This window comes from Trachemys scripta, chromosome 2 (assembly GCF_013100865.1).
Source record: "Trachemys scripta elegans isolate TJP31775 chromosome 2, CAS_Tse_1.0, whole genome shotgun sequence".
NCBI classification, from domain to species: Eukaryota; Metazoa; Chordata; order Testudines; family Emydidae; genus Trachemys; species Trachemys scripta.
The window spans coordinates 164,701,545-164,728,181 of NC_048299.1; the positions used below are offsets into that span (position 1 = coordinate 164,701,545).

A 26,637-nucleotide genomic window follows, 5' to 3' on the forward strand; every position below is an offset into this window, starting at 1 on the left:
TATTTAAATTTAAAATTTACTGACTTCACTGCCTAAATATTTTCAATGGGATTAAAAGGACTGTGATTGATAGCACCTGTCCCAGTCAAGATGTGCTGTCTGGGCACTACTGCAAATCAGGCCGGTGCAACCCATTAGGCGACCTAGGCAGTCGCCTAGGGCGATAGCATTTGGGGGGTAGCATTTTGGGTCCTTCGGCGGCGACCGCGGCGGCCGGATCTTCAGTCGTCGGCATTTAGGTTGAGGGAGCTGGGGGAGGTGGGTGCGGGGAGGGCTGCCTACAGTAAGTAAGGGGGCGGGACGGCACGCAGGGGAACTCCCCGCCCCAGCTCACTTCTGCTCCGCCTCCTCCCCTGAGCACGCCTCCCCGCTCTGCTTCTCTCCCTCCCAGGCTTGTGGCGCCAAACAGCTGATTGGCGCCACAAGCCTGGGAGGCGGAAGAAGTGGAGCCAGGGCTGGCTCTGGCTTTTTTACCGCCCAAGGCAAAAAAGCCTCCCTCCCGCCCCTCCCCGCCCCCCCCCCCAGCATGGCAGGGGAGGGCGCCGAGCCCGGCCGCGGGCCGCTCTCCCCAACCGGCCGGAGCGCTGTGGGGAGGGCGGCGAGGCCCGGCGCGGCTCTGCTCTCCCCGGTGGCCAGAGCGCCGGGGGGAGGGCGGAGTGCCCGCCGCAGCTCCACTCTCCCCGGCGGCCAGAGCGCCAGGAGGAGGGCGGAGAGCCCGGCCGGGGCTCCACTCTCCCCGGCGGCCAGAGCGCTGGGGGGAGGGCGGCGAGCCCGGCCGGGGCTCTGTTCTCCCTGGCAGCCGGAGCCGGAGCGCCACGCCACCCCCCTCCAGGTGCCGCTCCAAGCACAAGCTTGGTGGGCTGGTGCCTGGAGCTGGCCCTGAGTGGAGCGGCGATGGCGTGCTTGGGGAGGAGGTGGAGCAGAGGTGAGCTGGGGCGGGGAGCTGCCACACAGCTCACCAGGCCAGGGAGAGCTGCTGCGGGGAGGGGCGCCTCAGGGCAGAGGGGGGAGCTGCTGCGGGGGGGGGTGCCTTAGAGCAGAGAGGGGGGGTAGAGAGCTGCCACAGGGCTCGGGGAGGGGGGAGCGCAAGGTGGAAGTTTTGCCTAGGGCGCGGAAACATCCTTGCACTCGACCTGACTGCAATACAAATAAACAGCAAACACTGTGTTCCTTAGCAAGTTGTTACAGGTAGAGATGAAAGCTCCTATATTTAGCACTCATACTCAGCCGCAAATATCTGGAAAAGTCACATCTGTGATAAACCAAGTCAGCCACTGGAGGTCAGTTTCTGAACAAGTGCTAAAAATCAACAAAAAGTCCTTTTCCTCTCCAAATCCATGTTCTCTAGGGCAGGCCACTTTATCATCTTCTATTCAGCCCAAACTCTACTAGACCACCTTTCAAACACCCTCAAATTTGGAGTTTGGATTAGGATTGGTCCATTGCAAAGATAGGGGCTAGCTGTGGAATTCTGCTCTAGCTCTGGGCTTGGACACAATGTTGGTGAAAATTGTGTTCAATCTGACCATGGGAGTAGATTGCCCAGATAATATCTGTTATCCTACATTTATATGTCTACAGCTATCCAAGTACCAGATCTCAGTTTCAGTGTACAATATGATTTCTAAGAGTTTGCGAGGAAGGCTACGTATATGGCTTATCAGACACACAATATATTCTTGAGATTTTACTGATGCAAACGGCTTGTATTTAGAACTGTTCATATTTCTTATGTTAAAAAAAATAAAGCCATCGATTATTCAAAATTTCACACATTGTGTAGTTAAAGGGAACACAATGCCTTCTAAAATATAGGGACAGGTAAATAAAACTGGCAAGGAGTTTTCCAGTGACCTTTAGTGTATTTTCAAACAGCACTGAAGTCTCTCTTTTGGGGATTATAGAGAATGTTCGCATTAAGGCAAACAACATTTAATGTAGACAGGGCCAACAGGTTATATTTTCAGTCTTTGATTTACTAATTCTCTGAAGCCAGAAAGAGAATTGGCTTATGAGAGGTTTTCCAAGTGGACCAGCAGAAAACTGATGGCAAAAGCTATAGCAGAGTGTATCTGCCAGCGATCAAGTTGGAAGAGAAGTATTACTTCCATCCATTCTGAGCTGTATGTGAATGAAAGATGCTTTCAATCCACACTTAGCTGATTTTACAAGGCACCATTGTTAGCTCTTCTATGGTGCCATATTGTTCTGGTACCATCACTCAATTTGTAGCAGATCACTTATTTCTCTTTTTTATGAGGCATAACAAGACCAAGAGCATCCTGTCCTTTAGCACAGCGGATCTCAACCGGGGGTCCGCGGCCTCCTGGGAGTCCACGAGCCCTTTCAAGGGGGCCGCGGAGCCCTGCGGCTGAAGCCCCGATCCCCAGCACCCCCCGCAGGGCTGAATCCTGGAGCCCTGAGCCCTGGTGCTCCCTGTGGAGCAGAAGCCCTGAGCCCATGAGCAGCACTGGGGACATGGAGGGCATTGCCCCCCCCCAAACTGCATGGCAAGATCACGGCAGTCTCGGGGGCAGCTCCCCGCCCATCTCCTCTCTCCCCACCTGCTGGCCAGGTTGGAGGCAGAAGATGGAGCCGGGCAGTGCGGGGCAGCTGCTGCTCTGGCTGGTGCTATAGAGCCATTAGCAGCAGCAGCATTCCCTCCTCTCCTGCTGGTGCCCCAGACTCAGCTCCCAATCTCCGTTGCTCCCACAGAGGCAGCCGGTAAGAGCCCCCTGGGTGGGGAGACCCGGCTCTGTGGCTCGCCCGCAGGCCCCTCTGGAAACAGAGCCCTCCCAGCACACAGCTCCTAATACCCCTCTCCCTGTACCCTGAGCTACCCCTCTGCCTGCACACAGCCCCCTAGCCATCCCCTCCCTGTACCCTGAGCTACCCCCTGCCTGCACACAGCCCTTAGCCACCCCGCTCCCTGTACTCTGAGCTACCCCCTGCCTGCACACAGCGACTAATACCCTTTCCCTACACACTGAACTATCCCCCTGCTCACACACAGTCCCTAGTACCCCCTCCCTACAACCTGAGATACCCCCTGCCTGCACACAACCCCTAGCCACCCCCCTCCCTACAGACCCACAGCTACCCTCTGTGTGCACACAGCTCCTAGCCACCCCCCTCCCTGCACCCTGAGCTGTTTTTAAACTTTTTGAGCTAAGCCTCCAACCTTTGAGTTATAATTTTGGGTTGCACGTCCCCACCCCCACAACTGAGACATGCTGGGCGACCTGCTGAGGTGAGTCATGGGGTGGAGGTGGCACTCCCTCCCTGGACCCTGCCATGCAGAGATGGCTCGAACCCTGCTAGCTCCTGCCCCCCCCCCCCCCAACAGAAGTCAAACTACGCCCAAGGCCCCTGACCCGAGCCCTGTCCCCCCCTCCCCCTCCGACCCTGCTGGGCCCTGGTATTTTTATAGCATGTTGAGGGGGGCCTCAGAGAGAAAAAGGTTGAGAACCCCTGCTTAAGCAGACTCTGTGCCCCTTAAGAAGTGTAACATGCTGTTACCTAATAGGATCTTGCAGAAGCAGGAATGTACCACATTTTCTTGAGTGTCTAAACATTTTGAGTACTTTTTCTTCACTTTCCTGTATCTTGGTCAATTGTAGAATCAGGAATAGAAAACAGTCCAAGTGACCACAATACATTTAAAGATAAAAAGGTGTTACTGTCCCCACAGTAATCTGTGTGGACCTGATAATGGTAGTAGCGAATTTCAACTTAAACTCTCAACAGGAATGAACCAATTTTTTCTATCAACGATGCTCTAAACTGCATCATTTTAGACTTTTGAAGTTGTTCTAAGCCAGAGGTGGGCAAACTACGGCCCACGGGCCACATCCGGCCCGTGGGACCCTCCTGCCTGGCCCCTGAGCTCCTGGCCCGGGAGGCTAGCCCCCAGCCCCTCCCTCAATGTTCACCCTCCCCCGCAGCCTCAGCTTGCCCCGCCGCCAGCACAATGCTCTGGGCAGCGGGGCGGCGAGCTCCTGGGGCAATGCAGCTGCAGAGTCCAGCCTGACCAGTTCTCTGTGCTGCGCGGTGTGTGGCTGGCTCCAGCTGGGCGGCGTGGCTGTAGCGCCACCAGCCACCGGTGCTCCAAGCAGTGCGGTAAGGGGGCAGGGAGCAGGCGGCGGGGGGCGGTTGGATAGAGAGCAGGGGAGTTCGGAGTGGTGGTCAGGATGTGGGAGTGTGGATAGGGGTCAGGGCGGTCAGAGGATGGGGGACAGGGGGGTTGAATGGGGGCAGGGGTCCCGGGGGGGCAGTCAGGAAGGAGGGGGGGTTGGATGGGGTGACGGGGGGCTGTCAGGGGCAGGGGTTCCGGGGGCAGTCAGAGACAAGGGGTGGTTGGATGGGGCGGGGGGGCGGGGCGTCAGGAAGGAGAGGAGGGGTTGGATGGGGCGGTGCAGGGCAGTCAGGGGTGAGTGTTCTGGGGGGGTTCAGGGGACAGGGAGCAGGGGAGGTGGATGGGGCAGGGATCTCAGGGGGGCCAGCAGGGAACAGGGGGGTTTGGATGGGCAGGAGTCGGGGGGGGGGCGTCAGGGGGCCAGAAACGGAGGGGGTGGATAGGGGGTGGGGGCCGGGCCACGCCCCGCTCCCCTAACCGGCCCTCCATACAATTTCCAAAACCTGATGCAGCCCTCGGGCCAAAAAGTTTGCCTGCCCCTATTCTAAGCGGTAAAAACAGGCTTCATTTGAGAAATACATCTCAGCAAAAAAGTAAATAAATGTAGAAACAACCTCCCCACCCTGATTTCATTGACTTGACACACAGACATGACTAGAAAGAGGATTTTATTGTAAGGATTGGTTTGTAGTCTTCACTAGCTGAACAAGCATTTACACTGTCCATCTTTATCTGAACAACAACTGACAAATTGTCAATGTGCATTTTCTATCGCATATTCTCAAATATTCACACCTTTGGAAAAGTTTTAGATTTGGGACAGATTCTGGCCCTGTAAATTCTCTGATCCTGGAAACACTTATATATGTCTTTAATTTTACACACATGAACAGTCCAGTTAAATTCAATAGGACTACTCACCTGCATGAAGTTAAGCATGTGTTCAAGTGTTTGCAGGACTGGGGCCTTACTCTATAAGAAAGGTATTACTTGGAGTGAGTTAGGATGGTACCGCACGGCAGTGTCAAGACCATTCTTAAAAATGACTTGGTGTTCTCTCCATTTTCTTCTTTTTATGGCATGTTTCCAGATTGAGTTGAGAATATTCAAAGACTTGTGTGTCATTGTTATTGCAGTTTTTCCATTTTTTTAGGTTCTTGCTGGACAAGCTATTTTCTCTGAAATACCAGGAAGCTTGTGATTGGAGCTCTGGGTGGCTCATTTTCTTTTGGTTCAGCACAATGGGTTCTGCAAGCTCTTCCCAATTCAACACTTACCTCTGTATGTTAGTTATTTTCAGATTCTATCTCCTGTTGTCCAGAACCCCCGTTTTATCCTCACATCCACCTCTCCTGACATCAGCCATTTCTTTACACGTCTCTTGAGCTTCTACATGGCTAATTCTTTGCTCAGTCACATCAACTCTTTTAATACTGTGTCTAACTTGGAGTCAATAGGGTACTTTTATATTTTTAAACTCACCCAGTCAGTTAAGCATGACATTTGGGGAGTTCTTAATGTTCTTCCTGAAATCTAATTTCCATGTTGGAGCCCTCAGCAAACTGGCCCTGGATACCATCCTCTCCCCTTGCATCCGTGTGTTGATGCAGAAGTGCACTGACTGGAGATGATCCTGACTGTTTCTACTGATTTCTTCCTCTGGATGGATCTCTTGCTCCTATTCGATAATCAGCTGAATAATTCATAAAACTAAGAACTTGAAATCAGGTTAGGACAGGCTTTTTTGGGAAGTGGTGTTTGTGGGACTAATCAGATGTGGTGCCCAATCAAGATGTGTCTGCTCACTTCACAAATACGGTGAGTCCTTCAGTCCATGTTATTTAGCTTAATGTATCAGAGTCTTTATTTTTAAAAATATCATGATGGAGAGAAGGGAGCACAGGCACAAGACACACAATAGCAAAGTGTGTAGGGTGGAAGGGAGAACACATCTTTGAAACAAACTAGGAATGTGTAGCATGAAGCAAATAACAAAGCATTATTTGACCTACATTCCTATGCCAGTGCCAACTATCTAGGAATCTGCTTTTCCATTTTTCAGGCAGTGGTTTGAATTTACTGGCATTCACAGTAGACTCCAGTGTGGAGTTCAAAGACCAAAATGTTAAGGGAGGCATTATTGCCATTAGAGCTGTAAGAGGTGGTTTGTGGGAGAATCAAAATATAGGAAGCAAGAAAACCTGCCTCCCACCCCAATTATCTTGGCTAGAAATGCAGGCAAATTCACCAGTTGTCTGTCTGCTTTTTCTACAAACATCTTTCTGAACCAGTCAGATATTGGGCTGCAGTTTTCCATGCTTAGTCTCTGTCAAAAGGTGATTTTTCTTGTCATTTTTCTAAAGCTTAAGCAAATATCTTTGGCTATTTTCAATCTGAGAGGGTTTCTACTTTCAAATTTCTGTGTGAGGGTAACTCAAAATTCAGGGCTAGTTCTTTCCTGCTCTTACAGATAACATTACTCACATGAATATAGTTACTCGCATGCACAAGTGTTTGCAAAATTGGGCCCTTAATAGACAATTGGGCCCTCTGGGCCAGATTCTGGCACCCTAACTCACTCCTCTTCGATAGTCCAAAAGGGAAGTTAAGCTCTGTGACACCCTGGCACCCCAATATTCACCACTGTCATGTAATTAGGATATGTTTTGTACAAAGTATGCCTTGTGAAGTATCATTCTAAATGTCTTCGTCTGCTAGCCAGTTATATCTCATTGGATTGTATGTGCTATTGTCGTATATGAAGTTATGAAGTTTGGCTATGTATGTGTTACTGAAACATGTTGTGAGGTTGAAAACACCCACAAGCAGCCTTTCAGGTTCAACAGTAAAAAAGGCCAAACAATGTTAATGGCTTATTGAGGAAATGCCCCCGGAGTTACCCCAGGAACTGTGTAAAACAGAAACCTCTCAGAGATAGCACTGCACAATGGCAACTGTTTGACCCAGGTCACAGCAAAAGAGCTTTCCAGCAATTGGGAACAAGATATAAAAGGGGTACCTCACTCTCCCTACAACAGCACACCTGGAAACACCTGACGGGCAAGGACTGAACCGTGGGAAGTGATGGTCCCAGGCTAGAGGGATTTTTAGCCTGTGTATGAAAACCTGGGAAAGCCACGGCAGGTTGTGCCTTAAGAATCTGCCAGCCTGCTTATCACTAAGGGTGAGAATTTGCTAATTCATATCCTACCTATCTAGTGAGTTTGCAGTTTGCAGTTTTGTTTGTTTACTTACTATGGTAATCTTCTTTGATCTGTTTGCTATCACTTATAATCACTTAAAATCTATCTTTGGTGGTTAATAAACTTGTTTTTGTTTTGTCTAAAACCAATGTGTGGAAATTATAACTTGGGGGCAGAAAGTTGTTGGATGTCTCTCTCCACATTGAGGGAGGGAGCAAATTTTATGAGCTTATCAGTTCCCTGTGCAGCACAAGACTGTATAATTTTGGGTTTATACTCCAGAGAGGAGGGTGTGTCTTAGCAACTGGGAGGTGCCTTAACTGAGCCTTCCCATGCGGAGCTGATCTCAGCATCTGAGTGTGAAGCTGCAGCTGGGTGTGTTCCTATCTGTGTGTATGCTGGTGAAAGAGCAAGCTTGGAGAGCTTGCCAACTTATCACAGCAGCACAGTGTGAGAGGGGAGCCCAGGCTGGTGGGTCAGGTGGGCTCAGTGGTACCCCAGTCCCAGGTGTCACCCCGAAAGGAGGGGGAACCCGTCACAAGCTCCTTTGAATATTTGTCAGGTGTGGAAAAGGGAAAATAAGTGTGTTTCATCATTGTACATTTCTATGAAGATAGTGTTCAGAAGTGTAAACAGATTTGGGTGATTTTTAACTAAGAATGCAGGGAGGTGGAGGGAAAGAGGAGAGAGAAAGGGGAGTAAGTTCTACATTTGAAGGCTATGCATGAAGAATGCCCAGCCCCCGCTGGAGCAGCTGTTCTGAACACAACATTGTCTGTGTGGCACAGGGCAAGAATCCACCTCTCAAGAAGGCCTGCACCTGCCCTGTACTCTGTTGCTGTATCAGCCTCTAAGCTGTTAATTTATTTCTCCCCATATAAAACAGCAGTGCTTTCTAATAACCATTAACAGAGAAGGAGGCCACTTGGTAAGAACACATTAAATAATGTGTGCTGGAATTGTTTATACTCTGTCCTAGAAAGATATAGTGAAACTATAGCACAGTGAAGGAGGGGGCCCAATTTGAAGGAGCAGGGCGGAGGGTAAAGACAACATAGAGAAGCCAGGGATGGGAGGTATTCTTTCTCTCTGAAATCTCGAATATATCAGCCATTTGATGCAATTTGGTTCATTCAAAAAGGCAAAATCAATTGGTTTTCAGAAGGGTTTAAAAAAGAAAAAAGCAAAATTTTTAACAAGAGACCCCCAGAGAGCCCTTCTTAGCACATCAGTGCATTGATACCAAGCTACATTGTTGTAACTGGTTTCTGTTTGGTGTTCTCCTCCAGAAAAAAAGGGGATAGAAAAAAGATCTTAGAGCCAGTTAAAATAACGTAACATGAAACAGAGAATTTTCTGATTCAGCAGCAAGGCAGCTGGCATAAAGTCACACCCTGTGACATCAAAAAAATCTCAGTGAAGTTTTTATACATGAATATTACCTGTAAACCTATCATTAACCACAGTGTGTTTCAGTGTTACTATGCTGTGTTACAGAGAAATTCAGGCTCCCCCTCATACTTTTAGCATTACAAGTCAACTGGAAAATGTCAAGACTGCTTGCTCATGTCTGCATCATCTCTGGGACTGCATTTTTGTGAATACAAGATCTAAAGGTGTGTATAGCTAGCAAAGTAGGACAGTTTATATATGAATTGCACCTCCCGAAAAGTGTTTATAAGTAAATTTAGATTGTGCTTTTGAGTGAGCAGAAAAACCGAACAGAAGAGTCCCCTGCATATAAATATTGCCAGTTTTGAAGATTTTCACTGAGCAAAGAAATCATGCTTCACCGGCATGAAGAAACTTTTGATACTTCAAGACTACTCAACATCCATTTCCTTCTAACATGGTTTGTTCTTTAGATCTAACAGAGATCTACAAAACATCAAATTTGAACCAAATAATTTTACTCTGAGAGTTCTGCATGAACAAGATTTCTCACTGGAATAAATGTGTTTGTAAACAAATAGGAGTCATGAACAGTACCGATTTTGGCAAAAATTTCCAAAACCAAGTCACTTGTTGGCAGAAACCAGCCATGGAAAGTTTCAGCCCCTGAGCAGTCTGAAAAAGTTGAGCAAGACTTGGGGGGAGCAAGAGAAGAATACTTATAATAGAAGATGCATTGTTGCCTCAATTTTGGAAAGAAACTTGTATTTCTTTAATTAGAGAGAGAAACACTGAACAGAGTAGAAAAACAAGTGAAGAAAAAGACTGAATTAATTGCAGGAGGAAGAGACGTAGGCAGAATGCCATTACACAAGTGGAAATTTGCCAGGTCACTGAAATGATCAATATTAGTCCTGCACAGAGTGCAATGGAAGCTTGAATGACCACAGTGGACAATCCCTCACATTTACATCCCTTCAGAAAGACAGCACTTCCCCCAACACAGTGTCTTCTAACAACATGCTGGTGCCTTAATTTAGCATTATTTTAGAGGGAAGAGTTCCACAATTACCAAATCACCAGCACCGCTTCCTACTCGCTTTTGTGTTTTCCTTGGAGAACCTCAGTAAATGGAAGAACTTGAGGATGGTTTTTTATTGTTATCTCTCATCCCATCACACTGATCTAATGTATATTGTCCTTTTGAGTATAATTTTGAGTTTAATTTTGTGTAGATTAAAAGTCACAGGAGAATAGGATTTAAGAGAAGACAGCTTTAAAAATATTGGGCTACTTAGAAATTATATTGAATAACCACAAAAGTCTTTAATTTAATCTTGTACTGCACATGTGTGTACAGTACACCACAACTATTTCCCAAGATGTAACATCCTTGATGTAACACCACTGATTACACTAAGGGATGAAACTGGCCCAGTACATCTGTCATTCACCCAGTGAATGGGGTAGGCTTACCAAGATAACTCAAGCCAAATTAAGTCTCTTAAAAATGACAAACAAAACAGGTTATAATTATAACTTTCCAAAGTGCAACCAGTTCTGCAGCACCAGAGGCTAACAGAGCCCACTCCTATGCTATGCTAATTCTGTGGAAGTCAAAAGAGAAACAATCTGGAGACCAAAGCTTGAAATCCTAAATACAGCAGAATTACCTACATTGATTCAGTTCCTGGTAAGTGAATATTGCTGCATCTACAGAATTATAAGTGAGATACTATTCACCCACTTTGGCTAATAACAGCTATTGGTAAAGAGTGGCTGTTGCTTTAACATAGGCTGCAGTGTAGACATAGCCTATGTCAGCAACACTTATGTTGCTCAGGGGTGTGAATATTCCACCCCTAAGCAACTTAAGTTACACCAATATAAGCACTTATGGGCACAGCGTTATGAAGTGGGAGAGCTTCTCCCTCTGATACAGCTTCTGCTGCTCATGTGGGTGGGGTCTTTTTATGCCGACGGGAGAACTCTTTCCCAGCATCATAGAGGGTCTTACCAGATACTCTGCAGTGGCGCAGTGTGACATGGCCTTACACTTTCTCTGGAATGAGCTTGGGGAAGGATGTCACCATCTTGTTGTTAAAGTTGCATGGATTTCTAAAGCGATGAAGCAAATTAGCACAACTCACAGGGTTAGCCAGCAAGGTCCCTGGTCTCAGAGAGAACTGTTCTATTTAAATCACAGGGAGGGAGTCAGATGAAAAATCCCTGCTTGTTCAGCAACCTCTGTCCCTTGTCTCTCTTAGGATGTTATAATTTCATTAGTTCTACTCCTGCAATAAGTAGACAAACCTGAAATATTTATAATATATATATTCCCCTGAACCCCGTGACAAGCACCCTCCCATGTATTTTTCACGCATTATGGAGCAGTAAAAAGGGCACAAGGCCTTTCTCCCTCTCCCTCCCTTGCAGGTCATTAACTGATGACCTCATGGGAGAAAGCGATCAGATACTGCATTATGTGGAAATCGACACATTACAAAGCAAAAATTGTTTCAAGTAGTGCTGGTTCAAGTCATTACTAGCCTGTTCCCATGAAATGCCTGTAGTAACAATGTGGCAGCCAGTCCTGTACATGAGATCATTCCCACCATCCCTTTACGTCCAGCTCTTATGGGATGGTTCAGTGCTTCCACAGAGATATTCCCTTTCGGCAAAACTAAACTGCAACATTCTGAGTCATTGGAAATCTTTCTGTGGGAGGGGTGAAAGAAACACTATATATTCTGCCTACCATGTGTGTGAATTGTAGCAAACCCAAGAAAGACACTGAGTGCAAGACTTCATCCTTGAGCAAAACAAGGTATTGTAATTACTTCCATAGGTTCCACATTTTCATTGTCGTGGATATACTGTGGTGTTGGTAAATGCATAGAAAGTATACGTGGAGGGACTTTGGATGGAAGCAATGTAATAAGGAACATATTTTAACAAGACAGCAGATACTGTCTAGAAGAGAGAGTTAACTTTAATCTCTTACAGAAAAATAAACAAGAAGGTCAAATTCTGTTGTGATTTACATTTAGACTTGGCAGAATTAGGTTGTTGTTTTTTTAAATTTTGCTGGATAATATCAATGTCCATTTTTCAGTATTTTTTAGATTTACATGGATTTAAATTGTCACTGTTGAGTGAAATTGGGGTGTGTGTGTCAGACAATTTTTTCATGACAGTAGATGTTGAGACTCAAATGTTAAAGCTTTCTAAACTGTTAAATACACAAACTGTCAACATCAAAATATACAAAGTAAATATTCTTAAATCAACAAGCCATACCTATTTTTACTATTCCTTTTGTAGTTCATTTGTATCAAGCCTAATTCAAAAGTATAAATCACTAATGTGTTCCCAAGCAGCATTTTTCTTACTTTGAGTACGTGGAATTTTGATTAGGATCGATGGAAATATTTTTTTCATCAGTTTGTGTGTACGGTGAAATCAATGTTTACTGATAAAAATCTAATCTTTCCAAGCCTACTTATATTTTATGCAACTATTTAGCTGCCTGCACTGAAAAGCTTAGCTCTCAGGGTAGCTGCACCTCAGAAACTTTCAAATCACTTTAATTTCTTCAGTAGGAAATAGGGTTGGGCAGCAATCACCAGTATTACGCAATGAGCTGCCAGCTGGAGATGTATTTTCTTTTCTCTCACTTTCCAGGTTTCAAATAATGGAATCTCTGAATGTGGCAAACACTGGTTTTGCCCTCGACCTTTTCAAACATGAGTGTAAGACACAAACCAACACAAATATCTTGTTTTCCCCTTGGAGTATTTCAACTACCCTGGCCACTGTGTACCTTGGAGCCAAAGGTAACACTGCAGATCAGATGGCAAAGGTAAGTTGGGACTACAGAGAATGTCAGCTTTTGAGAAATGCCACTACCATTGAGTAACATGCGTTGTACAACAGCTGGTGCTTACTGATGTGGGTGAGGGACTGTTGTATTAATTTAGATGGAATATATAGAGGCCGAAAGAGTCAAATCTGTTAACATGATTCTGTCGCTGTCCAACATCAAACAATTTAAAACAAGGTTTGGAGGTTGGTATACAGAGACCACAGCCAGCCTGGTACCAGGGCAAACACACCACTAAAAATCCTTTAAACTTTTTATTAAAGATACAGAAAAGAAGAAACAATAGTTAATATATTTAAAAAGGCTTTTATTTTAACAGCATCCCTTGTTTTCTTTCCCTTTAGCCGAAGACAGAACCTCCCCTAGTCTGACAGCCTTTTAAATGGTGTTAAAGATGACACCAAGGTGTTGTCTACACTACGGGGGGGTAAGTTGACCTAAGTTACGCAACTCCAGATATGTGAATAATGTAGCTGGAATTGAGGTACCTTAGATCGTCTTACAGCGGTGTCTACAACGTGCTGGGTCGACAGGATCCGTTCTCTGGTCAAATTCCCTTAATCTTCTCATTCCAGTGAAGTGCCTGAATTGACAAGAGAGTGATCACAGCAGTGTAGACATGCCCTAATTGTCTGTCTGGGGAAAAGAGAAGAAGTTTGCTGAGATGGGCTGGAGCTATCATTGTTGCCGTTGTTGTTAAAGTATAATCCTCTTTCCTAGAAGACAAAACAAGACAAACAAAAGGGGAAAGAAAAGAACATCAAAGATAGAAAATGCAGCTTCTGTCTCTGGCTTTGACTCTCACTTGAAACCTCACTGCCGGAGAAACACAGGCACAGCTCATGATCTTGTCAGGCACTTGGAGACTTGTACAAGTATCAGGCTGTTTTGGGCATTGCTTTTAGCTGCTTTTCTGGCCTCAGTCTTACAGCAGTGTTGCAAAATATACAGTCCTGACTGGCCAGAACAGAAATAAGGTGGAGAAGGAAAAGGACACAAAAAGAGTGTGAATGTGAAGCGGGGGTGAGAAAGAGGCAGTCTTACATCTTAGGTGGTGTTTGGGATTCAGCTGGAGCAGGTGGGCGAGGTCACTTGGGTCCCCTTTCTTGGCTCAGTCTGGTCAGGACATCTCTCGAGATTAGGAAGAAAAAGGCACAATGGTGTCATGCTAGATCCTGGGGTCCCAGGAGACAGAGGGGTGGCAGCTGTAATGGTGACATTCACTTTTTCCCCTTCTCTTGTCTTTCAGTCACTCACCAATCACATCCATCTGCCTTCCCCTCCCAGTCCCAAAGGCTCTTTTCTTTTAAGAACCCCAAGAGGGACTGAAGGGTGGTCTACCCCATCCCATAGGCGAAGCGTAGCGAGGGGCGGGGCATGCAGAGGCAAGTGCTGCCCCCTCCCCCCCTTCCCCGATTTTGGCGAGTGCCGAGCTGCCCATGCAGGGCTTGCTCTGTTCGGCCTGCCACCAAGGGAGGACGGCTCTGTCCTTCTCTTGCTGTACCTCTCCCTGAGCACTTCCAGCTCACTGGGCCCCTCCCCCAATCGCCCGGGCCAGGCAGGGAGCTGAGGGAATGGAGCCACTTCTCATGCCAGCTGACTCCACTCAGGATCACTGTCTGCATGAGAACCCAGCTGGGGAGGCAGTGGCAGCAGCCCCCCCAAATCCGATCCCTGCCTGGGCCCAGCTGCCGGGGACAGGGGCCAAATGGGCCGGAAACGTAATGCAGGGAGGACAGGACTCCAGCTTGTGCTACCCGTTCCTGTGTCCCCAGACTCCCAGGAGCTGGCAGGATTGGCTGCTCTGGCCCAGGGAGGTGGGGCTTGAACTTCTTCCCAGAGGCGACACATGGAGTGGTCATGTGCCCCCCCTTTACATTGTGTGCCCCACCCACAGTATCATCAGGCACGAGCTGTCTATGCCCCATCCCTCATTATTTTGTTTGCCAGTTAAGATCTGACACACCAGTTTTGGTCCAGTGATTTCCAGTCCCCAGCTTTTCTTGTTTTCGAGGCAAGATCTTAACACAGTCCTTAAGTTGCAGACATGGGCCTTTTTGTTGCGAGTAATTCAGTCTGTCTCCCTTTTGCAACTTTTCCTATCAACATCTGTTGTTATAGGTTATTGTGACACTTTACAAGCTCTCACTCACTTTTCACAGTTGAGCTCACAATTAGGATAATTTGAGAGGCCCAATTATTACAAGAGGACTGTGGCTGGGATCATAGAGAGAGACAGGTATGCTAGCTGTGGTCTTTGAGGTGCACTGCCCTCTCACTGTGCTTAAAGTTCTGCCCTCTCCCTCCCCCTCTGAGAGGCTGCCTTCCCAACCCTCCCTCCTACAAGGGGCAAGGACCTCCCCCAGACTCCACGTAGCTCAGACACGAACACCCCTCACCTCCTCTGCCCCTGAGGTCAACGACTTCTTTCACCAAGCATATCTCATTCCCCTTAAACCATCTGCTCCTGGCGCTAAGGCTTAACCCTCCCGCCCCCAATGCTGCATAGCGCTTTACTGACCCACACACATGCTAGCTTGTTGTTACATATTTTGGATGGTGCAGCTATACTTCTCGTTTCTAGAAAATTGGTAGCTATGGGTGTTTACAAGATGCTAATAGGAGGGCTAAAGATAGTGTTCCACACACTATTCAGTCAGGCAGAAACTGGAATAAAAGACCCCTTCAAGCTCAGACTGGAGCCCGTGCTCTGGGATCCTTCCCCCTCACAGGGACCCTCCCAGAGCTCAGGCTCCAGCCCAAGCCCCAATGGCTACACTTCAATTTTACAGCCCTGAAGCCCAAGCTGTGCAAGCCCAAGTGAGCTGACCCCACCAACCACAGGTGTTTAACTGCTGTCTAGCTGTACCCTAAGTGACTAGCCTAAAACCACACAGCAAGTTGGGGCAGAGGCAAGAACAGAACCAAGATCCAGGTCTCCTGAGCCCAAGTCTTCTGCTTTAACCATAAGATCTTACATATCAAGTGATCTATCTCTCACTGTTTCTATTCTGTTTGCCAAGTATCGGGGGGTAGCCGTGTTAGTCTGTATCTACAAAAACAACAAGGAGTCTGGTGGCACCTTAAAGACTAACAGATTTATTTGGGCATAAGCTTTCGTGAGTAAAAACCTCACTTCTTCGGATGTCTCTATGCATCCGAAGAAGTGAGGTTTTTACTCACGAAAGCTTATGCCCAAATAAATCTGTTAGTCTTTAAGGTGCCACCAGACTCCTTGTTGTATTCTGTTTGCAATTCTCATTGTAGGTGCTTCACTTTAACAAAGTTGGAGGAGCTGGAGTTGACATCACAACCGTAAAACCACGACGAGCCTATTCCAAAATGGAGGAGCTTCTATCAAATCCATGTATCAGTGTTAAAAAGGTATGTCTAAGGTGTCCAAGTTATAGGCATATAACTTTTATAACTTAATATAGTCTTTTTTAGACTGCCTTTCCTTCCATGTTTGAATTCACTTTGGTTTGCCTTTCTCCTGTTAAATGTACACAATGAATGAGTATGGTATTCTGAGAGGTTTCCTCCTGTAATATTGTCTCTGATACAACAAGAGAGACATCCTTCCCTTTTATGTAAATTGCAAAAGGTGTGACTTGTATTTCCTCATTTGAGGGACTCCGCAGAGTTGTGACCATTCTCTGTGGTTCTTTGCCTTTCTCTTTTTTAAATTTGTGGGTTTTCCCTTTTTTGTTATTGTTAAATTTCTAGCTATTGAATGTTAAAGTGTGCTCTGCACTCTTAAAGACATGATCCCTGCTTACAACAGCATCAAGGCTGCTCTCACACATGTAAATGCAGTGCTGGGTGAAATTAAGATATTATTGGCTCACACAAGAGACATGCCTGTGAGAGTTTGAGAGGGAGGGATTTTCCCCATGACAATGCTAAAGAAATACACTGCTGTGCTGAAATGTTAGATCAAATTATTCTGCTGGGTGTAAATGGGCATAAAAAATCATGTTAGAGAATATTTCTATGGCACCCTGAAAAGTCCTTTATCAGTCATTATAGTGTTAGATAGAGAGTGCTTGAGTCATCATTTTTGGTGCAAGGGAGAGCAAATCACAATCCTCTCCGCCCCTGCTGCATCTCTGGTAGGATTCCCCAATGGTGGAGGAGAGATGGTCTTTTCACTAACTCCCTACCCTACAGTTCAGCACCTGTAAAGTGTGGCTGGCTATACAAAAGACCTGACAGCGGATGATGGTCAAGAGTGTTAATTAACCAGCGCATTTGACAGCCAAACTCTTCCTAGCCAACACCACCCACCTTTAGGGCTCTGCTGACAAGCCAAAAACCCCACTAGTGGAGAAGGGGTTTACTTTCTGCCAGTAGGAGCTCACCATACAGACTGGCATAAAGCCCAGTGTCTAGCTCTAACTGCTCCCTCTCTGTTAGCAATCAGAGCTCATACCATTTGCAACAGGATATCATCATTTTGAGATTATGGAAGTGCTGCAAGTGGGGTTGAGGGAACTTCCTGTGTGTTTAGAAATTTCAAATTGTTTCATACATCCTTCACTGTCATATGCTTGTAGGATATGAATGTACTATGATCCCAAATTCTGAGACACCCTGCAGTTTTTGAACACTGATACAATCTTTATTTCTCTAATTTATTTTCTATAGTAAGTTTAATGGATTGTATTTCCTGTACTTTTCCCTCAATAGCATTTTTTAAAAAGACTCCAGAGGTGATCCTGGCAATTACAGACCTAACTTCAGTACCAGGCCAATTGGTTGAAATTATACTAAAAACAGAATGATCAGACACAATATGTTGGAAGAGTCAACACAGCTTTTGTAAAAGGATATCATGCCTCACCAATCTATTAGAATTTTTTGAGGGGGTCAACAACATGTGGATAAGGGTGATCCAGTGGATATAGTATACTTGGGCTCTCCGAAAGCCTTTGACAAAGTTGCTCAGCAAAGGCTCTTATGCAAAGTAAGCAGCCGTGGAATAAGAGGGAAGGTTCTCTCATAAAACAGTAACTGGTTAAAAAGACAGGAAACGAAGGGTAGGAATAAACTGTCAGTTTTCACAGTGGAGAGGGGTAAATAGCGGGTCACCTGAGGATCTGTATTGGGACCAGTGCTATTCAACATATTTATAAATTATCCGGGGGGGGGGGAAGGGGGGGAAAGTAAGTTTGCAGACAATACAAAATTATTCAAGATAATAGCGTTCAAAGCTGACTGCAAAGGATCTCACAAAACTGGGTGACTGAGCAAGAAAATGGCAGATGAAATTCAATGTTGAGAAATGCAAAGTAATGCACATCAGAAAACTAATCCCAGGTGTACATAGAAAATGATGGTGTCTAAATTAGCTGTTATCATTCATGAAAGGGATCTTGTGGCTAGTTCTCTGAAAACATCTGCTCAGTAGAGACAGTGAAAAAAAAACAATGTTAGAAACCAATGGGAATGGGATAGATAATAAGACAGGAAATTACATAATGCCAGAGATAATGCAACAGAGAATGGCAACAAAAATGCTTAAGGGTATGGATCAGCTTCTATAAAAGGGGAGATTAAAAAGACAGAGACAGTTCATCTGGGAAAAGAGATGGCTGGGGAGGGTGGGGGGATATGATAGAGCCCCTTAAAATCATGAATGGTGTGGAGAAAATGAATAAGGAAATGTTATTTACCTCTTCACAGATCCCAAGAACCAGGAGTTACCCAATGAGATTAATACACAGCAGGTTTAAAACAAACATAAGGAAGTACTTCTTTAGACAGCACACAGTCAACCTGTGGAACTTGTTGCCAGGGGATGTTGTGAAGGCCAAAAATATAACTGGGTTCAAAAAAGACTTAGATAAGTTCATGGAGGATAGAGGATAGGTCCATCAATGGCTATTAGCCAAGGTGGTAAGAGACATGACCCCATGCTCTGGGTTTCCCTAAGCCTCTGACTGCCAGAAGCTGGGACTGGATGATGGGATGGATCACTCGTTACATTCTGTTGATTCCTTCTGAAGCATCTGGCACTGGCCACTGTCCAAAGCCAGGATCCTGGGCTAGATGGATCATTGCTCTGATCCAGTGTGGCTATTCTTATCTTCATATATTCGAAATTTTCATAGGTAATAAGCACCTTGCACTGTGCCCAAAATTACTGACTTCCTGCTTAACTTCCTTAAATAAGTTGACATCATAATTTTACCTGCTTCATGTGCAACAATACAAACAGTTTTCAAACTAACACTATCAGCCAATATTGGAATCACTAGTTCTACACATTTGGGGCCAACTTTCAATGTGATATATAGGAATTTTTGGTTATAGGACTTTCATAAATGCTAATGGGCATCACATAGCTAAGTCTCCAGGCATTGTGCAGAAACTGTACTATCACTGTCTCTGTGCGTATGCTTTGTTTTTTAATAATTTCTCTAGATAACTTTATATTTCAGTGTATTATATTACAGTGTATCCCTCTTGCTCACACTGTCTATGGTGTATCCACTGTGTGGAGATTTTATTGATAGGTTTAGTGCCCCTCATTCATATCAACACACAGTTCACAAAAAATTACTTGAGTAACTGTACAGGATATTACATGCAACTGTCACCAGTGGAGCTATGTGCAATATATGATATTAGAAGTTCTGAATCACTTTCTTAGAATCGCAGATAAATAACCAGAATATTTCTTCCTTCTTACAAGGCCAATCTGGAGAACTCAAGCAATATCCATGCAGGGTTTCAGGCACTTAGCTCTGAAATTAACCAACCCACTAAAAATTACTTGCTTAAAAGTGTCAACCAGATATATGGAGAAAAATCATCACTTTTCAATAAAGTAAGTGAAGCAGTTCATCTATCTGTGTAATAGGGATACAATTCATCTTTATGATTGGTCTATGACAACAAACCATACAAGACCTAAATGCAAATATTTTAATTACATCTGCAAAATGGTTTATTATCCTTTAAGATTTATTTCTCACTGACTTTATAGATTCTCATATAAAGATTACAGGTATTCTTTTTATTTGCTTTTCTGGACTGGACTGTATCTATACATGAACATTCATAGATGAGTAAATGATTGATAACATATATAACTAAAAACATTTTGCTTCTCTGAAGACAGAGCTTTATGCTCCTAGTAAACTGTGTCATAACATGAACTCTCTTTTCTATTTGGCAGTAGTTGGCACAGATATATTGCTAAATAATATGTAAGACTTGTCTCTCTCTTGCCTTGAAGGAATATTTACAATCGATTAAAAAATATTACCACACAGAGCCACAAGCTGTTGATTTCATGGGAGCAGCAGAAGAAGTCAGAAGAGAAATCAATTCCAGTGTTGAATGCCAGACTGAAGGTGAGCTCAGGACTGTTCTTTTACCATTTACAAAGAGACATCATGTATTTTCCTACCCTAAATTGTTTATGAGGGGAGAGAGAAAACGTTGACATTCCCTTTCAGTTATAACACTACTCGCACCACAAGGAAAAACACTGATGACTATTGCTTTCCATTTGCACAAATATTTATTATAACAATTTAACCTTCATGTGTTTGAAGGCAATAAGATACCACAGTGTTTGACCTGATACAAATACTTACATAGCAAAATGTGTTTCATTTTGATGGGATTCCATGCAATGTGTTCGGGGGGTTCATTTTCTGTTATAAATAGTATCATGAAACAGTATGACAGAAAGGGTACATTCTGCTGAAACTCCTCAGAGGAGTTTGTAGGCCTTTTCTCCTCCAAAAATAGAAAGGGGTGAAGATGTTTCAGCACCAGGGTGAGATTCTGCAGCCCGAGGGATAAACTATGAGCCTCTTATATCTTTATACTGTACTTTTATCACGTGTAGGCCATACTCACCACAGTAGTATCTATAAGCCTCACGCAAAATTAGTTTCCTCTCTTGGAGGCCACACTGGATTTTTTTTTATTTTGACACATCCCCACCTCTTCCTGTTTTTCTTCAGTCTTCTTTCTCTGTCAATGGGAGGAATCTAGATTAAGACTATCAATCGGGGTTATTACTAGCAAGAGGAAGCCTGAGTAGGGCAAAGTCACTGAAGGGGACCACAGAGCCCAGCCCAATGTTTGAGGATATTTCACAATAGTCTCTTAAGACAGGAAGCTGCCCTACAAGTATGATCTCAATAGCATTTTCCAAAACTCAATTCCTAAATTTACTCCAAGCAGAAAAGCTGCACAAATATATGACTGTCTCACTATTTCCTAAAGGTAAAATCCAGGCGCTATTGCCTGTCAACTCTGTTGATTCACTCACCAAACTGGTGCTAGTCAATGCCCTCTACTTCAAAGGAAACTGGGCAAAGAAATTTAAGGATGGATTTACAAAGGAACAACCTTTCAGAATGAACAAGGTATGTGACTAAGCCATGAAATGTCATAAATGCTGGTGGGCTGGAACAGATAGAAAAGCTAGGGAGAGACTCAGTCCCTCCATTTTCAAAAGCCTGCCAGTCTCTAAATCCTCACGGTGTCAGAGTTGTTTTAATTAAATCATAAGAATTCCCCTGAGTATCTGCAATTCAAACAGCACTAGGGTGACCAGATGGCCTGATTTTATAGGGACAGTCCCTATATTTTTCTTATATAGGCTCCTATTACCCCCCACCCCATGTCCAGATTTTTCACATTTGCTGTCTGGTCACCCTACACAGTGCACTCAGTTCAACCAACAGAGGAACTGACAATACACAGAAGTGAAACTTAGGGTTCAGGTCTGTTTTCAGGCTGTGTTTACACAGCAATGTCAGCCTCGGGTTAGTGGGACTCAAGTCAGCTGACCTGTGTCAGGGAACCTTGGGCTTGAGCGCCTATATTGCATTTTAACACTAGGTTAAGATTTTCTGACCAGTGCTTGAACCTAGGGCTCTGGCATCCACACTGCAGTGCACAGACCAGAGTCAAAGTAAACATATCCTAAGTGCTTAGTACCCCACACCCCATAATGTTGACACTGTAGCCTATTGCCCACCCTGTTTCCTAACTGTGAGGGTGCTACTGATGGGACTTAGATGCCCACAAGGCGCACAGGAGTAGATAAACCACATAATGAGCTCCTTTGGTGGCTGTCTCAGTAGAATGACTGCAGTTTGAGAAGGCTTTTTTCTAATCTCAGAATTGGGCTCTCCAGCTCTAGGCCGAGTCACATTGGCAGGAAAATACCCAAGTGCACCTGTAATGAAGAGAAGTAGGACATCGGTCTCCAGGGCTGTCAAACTATTGAAATGAAACTTTTCAATTCTTAATTTTTAAAATGAGAAGCTCAATTAAGGTGTTTTTCTTTGGTTGGGTTTTTATTTATTCTTGTCTGTTTGTTTGAAGTTTGACATAAAATGAAGGTACCTGAAGAAAAACACACACCCCAGCCTGGCAGCTGCTGGCTGTGGAGTGGTGAAGTGCATCCCCATGGCCGGGGTGCAGTGTGCTCCAGCACCCTGTGGGCTCCCTTATGCCTGCACCCACTGTATCCCGGGAGGCAGGGATCAAGGATCCTCAGGAGGCTGCGGGAAAGTTTTGGGGCTAGCTCCCACTCACCACCCGCACAGTGCTCACTGCACCCCTGCAGACGCAGCTCCAGGGAGACCGGGGGCCCGGTAGCAAGGGACAGAGAGCAGATTGGGACCAAGCACTGATGGGGAGGGATGACCCCCAATATCCCAGCAACTAGAAGCCAGCTCCTGCCTGTCAGCTTTGCTCCCTGCTCCGGGCAAGCTCCATGCAGCAGCAAGGAGTAGCTAGAGCAGGAAGTGCGAACGGGTTCAGCCAGGCAATAATGGCACTTCCACCCCTGCTTTGGCTGCCTGCTTCTCTGCGCTGGGAACTCTGGGATATAGCCGGAGGACTTCTGGGTCCCGAGTCAAGTGAGGGCTGCGTGCACACAAGAAACCAATAGGGCTCAGACCCTAGGTCCCAACTAAACACTGGCTGGGGCCCTCCAGCCCTGCAGGATCCTGTGACCCTAGGTCTGAACCCTAGGTTAGCACATTTGGAGTGTGGACGCAAAGGGGGGTTGCCTTGAGCCAGGGCTTAAACTGCTGTGCAGACATAATCTCAGTATCAAAACTGAGAGGTTGAAATATCAGCATAAATAATGACAAATAAATTGGTTCTATGAAGTATCACTTTTTAGTAACCTAACTCATTACAAGTAACACAGGCAAGAAAAATTAATGTTAATATTTAACTATATTGTTTTCACCTGATCCTTTAAAAGTGGCATTTGTCCTCCTTTGCCTTGTTGCAGAATACAACTAAGCCAGTGCAGATGATGTTCCAGAGAGAAAAATTTAATTGGACCTATATAAAAACAGTGCACACTCACATTATTGAGCTCCCATATGTCAATAATGACCTGAGCATGCTCATACTGCTACCAGATGACATCAGCGATGACACCACTGGCCTAGAAATGGTAAAGAAATCAATCATATTAATACGTAATTGTTTTTACGTCCTACATGTTTATATGGCTGCTGTTTGATAGTAGGTGACACTCCATTCTTGTATTAAGAACGGGTGAAAAGATCTGGCTCAGGAAAAAATAAGAACAGACCCAAAACATTGTCTAACACTCAGAGAATCTGAGCCTTTTTTGACCTATGACAAGATTTTCACAGACCCGATACTTTTTTGCACTTCTTGCTGTCATCCAGTCCTAGAAGAAGCAGCCCCAAAATCCTCCAAGAAAGGCAGTTCTTTTAGCACAAGCAAAACTAGAGACTACTAGAACCCTTGACAAAAAGCCAAGATAGAGGGGAACACTTCATACTAAACAAATATCTACATCTTTGAAGGTTTCCCAGCACTAATCTGTAAGGACACCAAAGCCAGCAGTGCCCTTTCTCCGGCAAGACTCCCACTAACTTTAATTGGAGTTTTGCAAGGGGAGAAGCTCCGCTGGATCAGTTCCAAGAAGGGATGATGGAATTACCATCGTCTTCATTGTTCCTTTCCAGCTCCCCTCTTGAAAAAATACTAGGTGGCCGGATTTCCAAATGTATTTTCATACAATAATATTTTAAATAAGGAAAAATATAACTTAGAACAACTCAGCTAACAAATACTGACTTAAGTATATGTGTAATTAATTAATAATCATACTTTTCTGGTAGATTGCATGCGGATAAGCTAGAATGCCAGAAGCTCAACAGATACAACAATAAATTAACTGGGTTACTATTATGTAAAACAGGCCTCTGCTGCTATTACACTACAAATATTCAACACTGAAAGTATTCACTATGTGGGGTCAGGAAGGAATTTTCCTCCAGGTCAGCTTGGCAGAGACCCAGGGGGGTTTCACCTTCCTCTGCAGCGTGGGGCATGTGTCACTTGCTGGTTTGAACTAGAGTAAATGGTGGATTCTCTGTAGCTTTAAATCTTTAAATCAAGGTTTGAAGACTTCGGTAACTCAGCCAGAGGTTATAGGCCTATTGCAGGAGAGGGTGGGTATGATTCTGTGGCCTGTGATGTGCAGGACGTCAGACTAGATGATCATGATCATCCCTTCTGGCTTTAAAGTCTGTTCAAACTTCCAGTTACTGCATTAACCTGCTGTAAGAAAACACACTGCTTTACAGTTCAGAAGACACCTGTAAACTAGCCAGAAGCTTTTCAGTGATCTTCACTATATTTGTAAACCATCTCTATAGTTTCTCCATTCAGGATTGTGAAGGACATCAATGTTAAGGAAGTTTCATTTTCACTGTGTAATTTCTGATTCTCTCTTTTTTAACTAACTGTAGCTAGAAAGAGACTTGACGTATGAGACATTATCCAGATGGACCAGCTCAGAAATGATGGAGAAAATGGATGTGGACGTGTATCTGCCCAGGATCAAAATGGAAGAGAGTTATGACCTCAAATCTACTTTGAGCAGCATGGGGATGCGAGATGCCTTCAGTCAGGACCGAGCTGATTTCAGAGGGATGTCTGAGAAAAATAATCTGGTTTTGTCATATGTTTTTCACAAGTGTTTTGTGGAGATCAATGAAGAAGGCACAGAGGCTGCAGCTGCCAGTGCGGCTTCTATGACATCACGAAGTCTCATTTCTGCTATTCAGTTTGCAGCAGATCACCCTTTCCTCTTCTTCATCAGGCACAATAAAACTAAGACCATTCTCTTCTTTGGCAGATTCTGCTCCCCGTAACCACTCAGATTTCTGTTGCTAAACAGGATCTTGCAGCAGCAGGACTGTACCACAAAGACATTGCCTTAAGTGTCTAAATAGCTGGGGTAATTTTACTTCACTTTCCTGTATTATTGGTCAATCTTTGTAGCTTTGGGAACAACAAATAATGCAAATTACTAAGAATTTTTCTCTTCTGTTCATGTGATTAGAGGACTTGATAATGATAATATTGGGCTACAACTCTCAAAAGCACAATAAAAATACACTGGTTGCTTTCTAAATGGCTGTAAATTGCAGTCTTAGTACTGTTCAACTATACAGTTTGCCAGAAGCTGGAAATGAGCGACAGGGGCTGGATCACTTGATGATTACCTGGTCTGTTCATTCCCTCTGGGGCACCTGGCACTGGCCACTGTTGGAAGACAGGATACTGGGCTAGCTGGATCTTTGGTCTGACCTAGTAGGGCCATTCTTATGTTCTTATGTTATAAAGCAGAACAAGTTTGATATAGAGAAATGCATCTCAGGAATAACAATTACCTGTGCAGGCATACAAAGAGTACACAAGCAGGGCCAGATCTTCAGTAGGTGCAGATTGGACCACCCCCACTGAAGTCAATGGACCTAGGCCAATTATACCAGATGAGGATGTGGCCCACAGTCTCATGAATTATACTGACTTAAGATAGGCATGGCTAGCAATATAAAACCATTTGAATGTAAATGTTTTGTAATCTTTGCATTTCTACTGGCATTTTTTCTTGTTTGCAGACTGCTTGCAAGTGTTCTATTTCCTCTGCAGATAACATGCCAATGTGCAAGTGTTGTACAAGAAACAACTGTGTGATCTATAAGAAATAAAATGCATTTTTCTTACAACCATCTGCTTTGTAATAATTTTACTTTTAGCCAGCATCATACTAGGGCAGAGGTGGGTAAACTACAGCCCACGGGCCAGATTTGGAGCGCCAGCCATTTTAAGCCAGCCCTCGAGCTCCTGCTGTGGCACAGGGTCTGGGGCTTTCCCCACTCCGGCGCTCCAGCCGGGGAGCAGGGTCAGGGGCCACTCCAGGCTGCTCCTGGAAGCAGTGGCATGGCCCCACTCCAGCTCCTACGTGTAAGGGCAGCCAGGGGGCTCTGCTCTGCATGCTGCCCCTGCCCCAAGTGCCGCCCCCACAGCTCCCATTGGCTGTGAACTGTGGCCAATGGGAGCTGCAGGGGCCTGTGGATGGGGCAGCGCGCAGAGCTGCCTGGCCGCAGCTCCGTGTGGGAGCCAGAGTGGGGACATGGCCGCTGCTTCCGGGAGCTGCTTGAGGTAAGTGCTGCCCAGAGTCTGCACCCCTGAGCCTCTTCTTGCGCCCCAACGCCCTGCCCCAGCCCTGATCCCCCTCCCACCCTCCAAACCCCTCGATCCCAGCCTGGAGCACGCTCCTTCACTCCAAACCTCTCATCCCCAACCCTACCCCAGAGCCTGCACCCCCAGCCGGAGCCCTCAGCCCCCGCCACACACCCTACTCTCCCTGCCCAGCCTGGAGCCCCATCCTGCACCCTGAACTCATTTCTGGCCCAGCCCGGAGCCCGCATCCCCAACCAGAACCCTCACCTTCTCCCGCACCCCAACCCCGCCATACAATTTCTATTCACAGATTTGGCCCTTGGGCCAAAAATTTTGTCCTCACCTGTACTAGGGACTAGTTTTCCACTGCCTTCTTCTAGTTTTATGATGGAGTAACCTCACTGAAATCGATGGAGTCACACTGGTGTAAACTAGGGCAATGGAGAATCAGGCCCTAAATATTTATCTGTAACTATCATGCAGTATGTTTATGCAGAACCCATATCTTCACACATTTTGGT

General features: G+C 45.3%; 1 protein-coding gene across 2 annotated transcripts; it reads left to right on the plus strand.

The window, feature by feature from the left end:
• The first annotated feature begins 10,200 nt into the window (after window positions 1-10,200).
• Window positions 10,201-25,652, plus strand: LOC117873140 (serpin B10-like). 2 transcript variants are annotated; one of them, XM_034762206.1, is made up of 8 exons: window positions 10,201-10,423; window positions 12,415-12,592; window positions 15,881-15,997; window positions 19,311-19,445; window positions 19,857-19,974; window positions 20,861-21,003; window positions 22,893-23,060; window positions 24,394-25,652. In XM_034762206.1, exons 2-8 carry the CDS (start codon window positions 12,425-12,427, stop codon window positions 24,796-24,798), a joined length of 1,254 nt encoding a protein of 417 aa, XP_034618097.1. In that variant the 5' UTR covers window positions 10,201-10,423; window positions 12,415-12,424; the 3' UTR covers window positions 24,799-25,652. The 2 variants fall into 2 exon arrangements, with proteins under 2 accessions (XP_034618097.1, XP_034618096.1); XM_034762205.1 differs by lacking the exon at window positions 10,201-10,423 and adding an exon at window positions 11,313-11,557.
• Window positions 25,653-26,637: the final 985 nt, after the last annotated feature.